The sequence below is a fragment of the Lycium barbarum genome, chromosome 11 (genome assembly GCF_019175385.1).
Source record: "Lycium barbarum isolate Lr01 chromosome 11, ASM1917538v2, whole genome shotgun sequence".
Taxonomy (NCBI): domain Eukaryota; kingdom Viridiplantae; phylum Streptophyta; class Magnoliopsida; order Solanales; family Solanaceae; genus Lycium; species Lycium barbarum.
Genome location: NC_083347.1, coordinates 117,703,114 through 117,713,275, shown reverse-complemented (window position 1 = coordinate 117,713,275; position 10,162 = coordinate 117,703,114). Strand labels below are relative to the sequence as shown.

Genomic DNA, 10,162 nt, shown 5'->3' with positions numbered 1-10,162 from the left:
ATAATTGGATAGGTTTTTTATTTTATAAAAATAAATCGAAAATATACTAAACTATACCGAATAAATTTATATGTGTAAAATATATAATTTAAATTTAAAAATAATGAAACATTAAAGTTTTGCCTTGGGCCTAAGGTAATGGAAATGACTCGGTAACAGGTTATTAACACCCACAGTCCCAATTCCGTAATCTATTGTGCTATTTCTATTAAAATTAAATTAGTTCTAGCACCTCGAATAGTGACCACTAAGTTATTACAAGATATTCCAATGATCTTGAGTAGCAAGCTACAAGATATTAAATATCTTTCTTCTTGTATGATTTGAATTTCTTTTATTAGATACCTAATTTTAGAAGTCTCAGTTCTTGCGCCTCATCTTAATTGATTACTTCTCGCTCATGTGATCTAAATTTTTTGTCTTTATTTAATAGTGTTTTACACTACTATAAAATAGTGGGATGGATCTCTAATATTCTTGTCGAATTTCATGGTTTCCTGATTCATCAACTTTTAAACAATAAAATGTCTAGAGAGGTTTTTGTTTTTTTGGTCAAAGTCCTATAGAAGTATGCATGGTATCGCATTCTAATTTCTATTTGTGACTTTTACATAACGTGTTTTTAATACCAAAAATTAACCGAACCGTACCGATATCGAAACAAAACCGAAATGATGGGACGGTTTCAAAAAGTCTAGTTTTTATTATACAAAACAACATAACGGAAAATCGGTAAGGTATAAATTTTTTGAAATAACCGCCCGAACTATAACATTGACACTCCTAAAAACTCATGCCAGAAGATAATTTTAAACCATAGTAAGAAATTGAGGGGTAAACTTGAACATTTTTTTAGAAAAATTTGAACACGTGAAGTTCACTCAATTCATGTTGGAACTATATTAATGACAAGTTAAATACAAGACGATTTGATAAGATAATCATATTTTTTTGGTCAAAAGGAAATTTTTTATATTTAACCAAAACTGAAAGATAATCATATTAATGTACCAAAATGGAAACTACGGAAAAAATCAAACAATTTTGAGTGGCAGTACATGAACAAATTTAAACATTGTAATTCAAATGGAGGCAGTCAAATGATTGGCGGATAGATTTGCTTTTTCTTGATGAAAATTTTTTATCAAGTCCAAAACAAAACATATAGGCAATGGTGTTACAGCTTATCAGTGTCCACTCGATTGAATAGAGATTTGCTATGCAAACTCTAAAGAATCTATGGTAGAAAGACTCTTAAAGTTTGCAAGTATGAATTTGTAGAGAGAGAATATAGACTGGAAATGTAGTTATTATTTCAATCAATGAATCTCAACAATGATATAATAAAGTATTAATACTCAAACTATGGAATATCCTCTCAACTAATTTTCCCTCCACTTCTAACTAACTAACATACCCTTGTAACTGCTAACTAATCTACCCCTCCAACTAATTTGGCATATAACAACTACCCCCCTCTCAAGCAAATCCTTGTCCTCAAGGATTGAAAGAAGGAAACTACTGTTGAAGGGAAAACAAATCCATCCAAGTGCTATCTTCAGGAGCACAATTTAACCACTTCACCAAAACTTGTGTCACTGGTATATTGTGCTGGGTCACCACTCTCCTGTCCTCAATGGATTCAGGTTCTAGCATAACATGGCCATGAGAGGAAAAAGAAACCGGTAAATGAGGAACAACAGGATTAGAACCAAGCTTCAGTTTCAGCTGAGAGACATGAAAAGTATGATGAATTCTGGCCTGAGGGGGCAACTTCAAGAGATATGCAACTTGACCAGCCCTCCTGAGCACAGGAAAGGGGCTAAAGTATTTAGGACCAAGCTTCTGATAAGCATGACCTCTGAGAGACACCTGTCTATATGGCTGAAGCTTGACATACACCAAATCACCCATTGCAAACACTCTTTTAGATCTCTTCTTATCAGCTTGTTCCTTCATCCTATGTTGAGCTAGTACCAGATTTTGTTTTAAAAGTCTGATTGCTCCCCCTCTAGCTTGTAAACTCCTGTCTACAGTTTCAATCATCGAGTTCTGAGGGAAATAAGGGATGTGAAGAGAGGGACGGGGAGGGGGCTGACCATACACCACCTCATAAGGAGTCAACTTAATAGAAAAGTGAAAATTGGTGTTGCACCACCATTCGGCTAGAGGCAACCAGTAAAAACATTCCTTAGGCCTGTCTCCACACATGCACCTAAGATACCCTTCCACACAATTATTTACAACTTCAGTTTGACCATCACTTTGTGGGTGGTAAGCTGAGGAATGGTGTAGTGCAACCCCTTGAATACTGAACAATTCTTGCCAAAATTTGCTCAGGAAAATAGTGTCCTTATCACTTACAATGGTTTGAGGCAACCCATGCAACTTATACACATGATCCATAACCAACTTAGAAACATCTATAGCTGAATAAGGATGGGACAAACCAATAAAGTGAGCATACTTACTCAGTCAATCCACCACAACTAAGATCACTGATTTAGACTGAGATTTGGGCAATCCTTCTATGAAGTCAAGGCTGACGTCTTGCCAGATTCTATCAGGGATTGGAAGAGGTTGCAACAACCCAGGAGAAGCTACATGTTCAGATTTGTTCTGCTAGCAAGTAACACATTCTCTTACATGGTTGAACATCTCCTATTTCATGCCCTTCTAATGAAAAACCAGTTTCAATCTCTGAAGTGTTGCTTCCATGCCTGAATGTCCTCCTAATGCACTGTTATGATAAGTATGCAAGAGTTCCTGCTTCAAAGTAGGCTGATTTCCCACTATCAGCTTCCCCTTCTAATAGATCAAGCCATCTTTCAATGTGTAATGAGGTCTGTAAGAAGCATTTGCAGCCAGTTTCTGCAACAATTGTAAGACACCAGCATCATTTTGATAAGAGTCTTTCACCTGCTGCAATAATTGATCAGTGACCACAGAAATAGCCAACAAATATTGGTGATAATCACTCCTTCTAGATAAAGCATCTGCAGCTATATATTTTCACTGCCCTTCTTATAAGCTATGGTGTAATCATACCCCATAAGCTTAGTGAGCCATTTCTGCTAGGCAGGAGTAGTAATTCTTTGCTCCAACAAGTATTTCAAACTTTGATGATCAGTTCTAATAGTGAAGTGCCTGCCTATGAGATAAGGCCTCCATTTCTGAACAGCTAATACAATGGCAAGCATCTCTTTCTCATAAACAGATAGAGATGAGTGCTTAGGACCTAAAGCCTTGCTCATGAAAGCCAGAGGGTGGCCATTTTGCATAAGAACAGCACCCATACCTACAAAACATGCATCAGCCTCAATAAGAAACTTTATAGTGAAATCAGGAAGTACCAGCACAGGAGGAGAGATTAGAATGGTCTTCATTTGCTGAAAACTCTGCTCAGCTTCTAGTGACCATTTGAATGCATCTTTTTTTAGCAAATCAGTAATAAGTCTAGCAACAATACCATGCCCCTTTATGAACTTTCTGTAATACCCTGAGAGACCCAAGAAACCCCTAAGTGCTTTAATTGTTCTTGGTAAGGGCCACTCTTGCATAGCTTACACTTTTTTGGGATCAGCAACTACTCCTCCTCTAGATATTATGTGTCCCAAATATTCCACCTCCTTCTAAGCAAAAGTGCATTTGCTGAGCTTGACAAATAAACTGTGATGCTATAGTATCTTGAAAGTCACTTCTAAATGTTCTAAGTGACTGCTCAATGATGGGTTGTAACCAGTATGTCATAAAAAAAAACCAATATAAATTTCCTAAGGTGAGGTTGGAAAACACAATTCATCATACTTTGAAAGGTTGAGGGTGCATTTGTTAGGCCAAATGGCATGACAACAAATTCATAATGGCCATGGTGAGATCTGAAAGCTGTCTTCTCTATATCACTATCCAACATCCTGATCTGGTGGTAACCAGATCTTAAATGCAATTTGGTAAAAAACTGAGCTCCTCCCAATTCATCTAGTAGTTCCTCAATCACTGGTATGGGGAATTTGTCCTTTACAGTATGTTTGTTCAATTCTCTATAATCAATACACATCCTTCAAGAGCCATCCTTCTTTTTTACCATCACTAATAAGGACTGCACTTGGTCTTATAACACTAGAATCTAACATTTCATGCACTTGCTTCTCAATTTCATCCTTCTGTATAGTTGGATATCTGTAAGGTCTCACATTAACAGGGGACACCCCTTCTTTCAATATTATCTTGTGATCATGCACTCTATGGGGTGGCAAGGATGTGAGAGTTTCAAATATAAAGGAATATCTGTCCATGACATGCTGTACGAGTCTAGGAATACTCACCTCTTGTGAATTAAACTCATGTGCCTCACCATGCTTGATTGTGACCATTGTAATGGCCATCATAGCCAATTGAGCAGGTTTCCGCATTAACTTATGAATTTGCTTGTTGTCAACTAGTTGAGTCTCCGTTAGTTGACTTCCTCTAAAAGAAACCTTCTGTTTTCCCACCATGAATTCCATTTTAAGTTGCTGGAAGTTCCACTTGATGTCTCCTAGAGTAATTAACCACTGTATTCCTAGTACTACATCATATCCTTATAATGCTAATATTAACATATCATGAGGAAAATTATACTTATTGCATCTTCCAGCTGAATCCACCAGATATGTGTGAACTCATAACCTTACTACCATTAGCTACAGCTACAGGAATAGCAGGAACAGTTTTCAAGGGGCAACCTAACCTCTTAGCTGCTTCATAATCAAGAAAATTATGAGTGCTTCATGTGTCAATTAGGATGTATATCATTTTTCCCTTAAAATATCCCCTTACCCTCATTGTTCTGTAATCATGCACTCCTGACAAAGCATGAACTGAAACTTGTGCTATACTTCCTTCTTCCTCAGTTCTTATTTTCTCCTCCACCTTATGATATAATTCCTCATTATGATCATCTCCCTCTTCTACTTCAAACATGTATAATTCTTTCCCTTTTCTACAGTTATGGCCTGGCACATATTTTTACTCACACCAATAGCATAAGCCCTTAGATCTCTTCTCATCCATCTCAGTACTACTCAAAATTCTAGTTGGTTTAGAGAATGGTTTGGCAGGCAAATTTTTGGTTGTGTTAGATTTATAAGGTTGACTTGCAGCAGAATTTGGATTGGGTAATATATGAAGATAATTGTTTTTGTGATGGTAGTTGTTTCTGGGGTAGTTGGATTTGGTACTAAGAAAATTGGCTATCAGGTTGGTGTTGGTAGTCTCTAGTAAGTGTAGCTCTTTTTCAATGAGCTTGGCTTGACCATATGCTTTCATCAAGGTCCTAGCACCTAATAATTTCACTCGAACAACTATGTATGGTTTCAATCCAGCTAACAAACAACTCATGGATTGTTCCTCAGTGAGGTCTACCTCATTCAACAGTGCATCAAATTGATCAAGAAAGCTTTGCACAGTACCTGTTTGTCGTAATAACATCAATTCAGACATAGGATCAAAGTAAGTTGACGTTCCAAATCTTTGCCGCAGGGCTCTCACATAATCTTCCCAATCTGGAAAATCCTTTGAAAACCTAGTCTTCATATACATTTGATGCCATTGTAGAGCCTTTCCCTCCAAATGCACTGCAGCTACCTTGACTTTTGATTCATCTGTTGCTTCTTCATACTCGAAGAACTACTCACATCTGTACACCCATCCTCTTAAGTCATCACCATTGAATTTAGGAAATTCAATGCGTGAATATCTAGTATGGCCCCTATAACGCCATTCCCCAGATCCTCCTGAATCAGACGAGCTTGATTCCTCTCGATTATTATTCTTGCGAGTCTGTTTCATAGTTGCAAACATCTGTCTGAATTCCTCCATGGTTTGTTCATGTTTATCATTCATAATCCTCAATTGTTCACCAAATACTTGCTGAAATTCCCCCATCGATTGCTCGATTTCTCGTCTGATTTCACTTTGTCTACCAACGTCGCCCATTATCACAGAATTCCAAGGATTCGATCGCTCTGATACCAACTTGTTACAGCTTATCAGTGTCCACTGGATTGGAAAGAGATTTGCTATATAAACTCTAAAGAATCTATGGTAGAAAGACTGTTGAACAAGATTGCAAGTATGAATTCGTAGAGAGAGAGAGAGTATAGACTTGAAATGTAGTTATTATTTCAATCAGTGAATCTCAACAATGATACAATCAAGTATTAATACTCAAACTATGGAATATCCTCTCAACTAATTTTTCCTCCACTTCTAACTAACTAACAGACCCTTGTAACTGCTAACTACTTTTAACCGCCAAAAGAAATGACTAATCTACCCCTCCAACTAATTTTGCATATAACAAATGGAGAATCTTAGGACCCGTTTGGCCATGAGAATTTTTCACTTTTTTTCAGAATTTTTTTCACTTTATTTGAAAATCAGCGTTTGGTCATAAAAATTCCAAATACAATTTGAAATCGTATCTGGAATTTTGAAAACACCTAAAATCCTATTTTCACTTTCAGTACATTCAAACAACCAAATATGTTTTGCAAAAACTATAACCAAACACAACTCCATCTTCAGCTCCAACTTCAAAATTCCAAATAAGGTGAAAATACTCGGTTTTCATCGCCAAACGCCTACTCAGTAATTCAATTGGTTAATTATTTGAACTTTCACTATATTGATCGGAGTTCGATTTCTCAGCTTATAATTCTCTATTTACCGTTTCTTTACCCCTATAATAAAAATTTAAAAAAGCAAAACATGTAGGCAGCTGGTCAACTACTGTGCTAATTATATTGCAAGTCAAAGGCGTAGAAGTACGATAGACCTTCAGTGCTTCTGCACCTATTTTTATAAAGTCCAAACTAAACACGTCATACCTAAAATGAAAAGTCTTAAGTAATTAACACTGTTTTGGACAGTACATATGTTAACTTAGAAATTTATATATTGGTTGTAAATCCATTTCTAAAATGTTTTATTTTGTTATTATGTTTTAAACCCACATTCATGTTCTTTGAAAATTTCACATAATGTAAAACACAGAGTTGAATAGGATCCACAGTTATATTTCACAGTATTAATTTTTGCCTCTATTCTATCATCCTGCTTAAACCTTTAAAGTGTTTCCCCCTGTATTCACTTTGTCATAATTTGGAGGAGACACAATTTTAATTATATGAGATGGTTATATACTTCAACATGATATTAGAGCAGATAAAAGTCATGGATTCGAGCCTCGCCACCATCCAATTAAAAATAATAATGCACGTGCTTGATCCATGAAAAACAATCATCACACTACACTACGGACAATGCAAAATCGTCTGCTCTCGAAAAACTGAATGCAGGCTTTCATTTATAATAGGGATTATTGTCATGTAAATAAAATCACGTTAATAGCTTATTTACATAGTATACGTGTGACACTACTTAAAAATGGAAAAGAAAATCTCATTTTAATTTTCAATAACCACAAAAAAAAAAAAAAAAAAAAGGTGATATGCTATATGGTACTACCGTAAAGAAAAAAGGGGGTATTAGGTTGAGTTTGAAAATAAGATTTTTTAAACATTCTAAAAAGATGCAAGCATAGGTTATTTCTCCATTAATGAGTTAGTTTCCAATGCATTTTCTCTCCCTAATGACTTGTTTCTTCATCCTTCGACTCAATTAAGAATAGCATTTTATTGTTTTGAAAAATCCTTAAACTTCTCGTTTTACCTTAAATGACATGCTTTTATAGTCATAATAACTCATATATAGCAACATCATGTCATACTTAAGACCGCAAGTTCAACGGATAGTTTTAGTATATAAAAAATGGAGGGAATAATTGATACTTCCTCCATTAAAAAAAAAGATGATACTATTTTCTTCTTAGTCCGTTTCAATAAAATGACACTTTTTTAATTAGAAATGATTTAACTTGAATTTTTAATTATTAATAACGAGTTCTTGTAATCACATACAAATAATATGTCATGTTTAAAAGCATAAAATTTAATAGTTTTGTTTTTTTAAGCTTCGTGTTTGATCAAATTATATCATATAAATTAAAACGGAGGGAATATAAGGCTGGAGGAAGTTTCTCTAAAATAACACGTAATTAACCTTATGTATTGAAGCACCTAATTTTAGGTGCTGTGAATAAGGACCAATCCACTAACAAAACGAAAAAGCCACCTCCAAATGCAACTTAATTTCTCTCTATATATACTCTTTGCTTCTTTCTACATTATTCATCCCTTTATCACTTTCATTTCATTTTCTTGTCCTTTCACAAATAGCCATGAAGAGCATGAAAATCCTTTTAATTTTAGCCATAATAATGGCATTATCCATAACTCTTACAACATCATTTTCATTCAACGACCCTCATTACAATAATCCAACATTATCTTTTCCAAGAATTGGCAATTTTCAACCACAAATACCATCTTATGATGATCACAAGTTGAAGTTCAAAGAAATATTTACACGCATGACATGCAACAAGAACCCTATGATATGTTGGGCCAAGAGTAGCCCAGGCCCATTTTGTTGCAAGAAGAAGTGTGTAAATGTGTTTATGGACAAACAAAATTGTGGATTTTGTGGGAATAAATGCAGGTATAATGAAAATTGTTGTAAAGGGCAATGTGTCAATACTTTGTTTAATAAGAGGCACTGTGGGGGTTGCAACAACAAGTGCCAAAAAGGAAGTTCATGTGCTTATGGAATGTGTAGCTATGCTAATTAATTAATATTCCATTCCAAAGATTAATTTAATTTGTTTATCGTGACATTAATAAGTTACATTAGTTGTTTGTTCGTTCTAGTAATAATCATTGCTCTATGCAGTGATTAGATTACGAGCTAGCTTAAAAGTCTTTTGGATATTTCCCCATTATATTGTAATCTTTTTAAATTTGGGCATTCACTTCATGTGATATTCCCATGTATAACAATAAAAATCTCCGATTCATTTAGATTAATGTTTTGCATATTGCATATCTTTATAGAGAACATTTTTAATTAAAAAATAACTCATATTTTTCGGCATACCAAATCACATCCCAAATCAGATAAAGAAAAAATAATCAGAAGTGTACACGAAATGATATGCTAACTAGGCTGTGCAAATTAACAGTTAAACCAATAACCCGAATCGATTATTGGGTTAATGGATTACTATTTCGGGTATCGGGTGGTGCCTTGTGGTTATTGGCTTAATTATTGGGTCGGGTCACGGTTTGACCATTTTTGTTAACGGGTGAATCGATAGCCTGATAACTATTTATTTAATTACACTTCTACCCTTCCATATATTAAGTCACTTGACTAGATTTAGGGTTCACTTGATTTCCATTTCATAACCATTTTTATTATTTCCTCATATCATCATGACATGTCAATGGTATTGATGTGAGATTATTTTTTGTTTTCCCATGAAAGTGCTACTTTTTTTTTTTTTCAATGGATTGTAAATTTTGATTCTATTCTTTTTGTACTATAGTCTTCTGGAAATTGTCCTTTTTTTAATACTACAGTTCCATGTACACTAGATAATTCCAGTGATGGTGTACATGGTTGATGATTAATGAGCTTATCTTTTTTCGACTAGTTGATTTAGAAATTTATCTTTATTTTCCTCTTTTGATACCAGGCCAAACTTTATGCTGTTGACTACAATAGTAGCCGAAGTTTTTGAAATTTTTTTGTGTGAAATCTTAACCGATAACCCATTAACCCATTAGCTGATAAGAAACAACAACTGATTAACCGATAACCCATTAATCGATATCTTAACGGTTCTTTAACGGTTTAACAATTCTACAAACCGATAACTGATAAGTTGAACCGATAACTTTCAAACCCGAACTGAACCGACCGATATGCAGCTCTAATGCTAACTATAGACATGTAAGTCTAAAAATTTTGACCGAATTTGAGATTGATTTTAAAACGGTTAAATGTTTTTTAAAAAAATACAAACTTTCATTATTCTTTAAGTACGGGTCCTCAAAGAGGCTATTGTGCGCTGCAGTCCATCGAACGATGCCCAAAGTTATTGATTACAAAATATTTAATTGTCAAAAACACACCTCAACTTTCACTTTTTGCAATTAGATGTTCCCTTTTCCTACCTGAACTATCACTATCTATGTATTAAAACACACCTCAACTATCA

At 34.7% G+C, this 10,162-nt stretch overlaps 1 protein-coding gene across 1 annotated transcript; it reads left to right on the top strand.

Annotated features, from left to right (window-relative positions):
- The first annotated feature begins 8,239 nt into the window (after window positions 1–8,239).
- Window positions 8,240–8,960, top strand: LOC132618104 (stigma-specific STIG1-like protein 1). Its single transcript, XM_060333160.1, has one exon. It carries the CDS (start codon window positions 8,282–8,284, stop codon window positions 8,729–8,731), a length of 450 nt encoding a protein of 149 aa, XP_060189143.1. The 5' UTR covers window positions 8,240–8,281; the 3' UTR covers window positions 8,732–8,960.
- The last annotated feature ends 1,202 nt before the right edge of the window (window positions 8,961–10,162 follow it).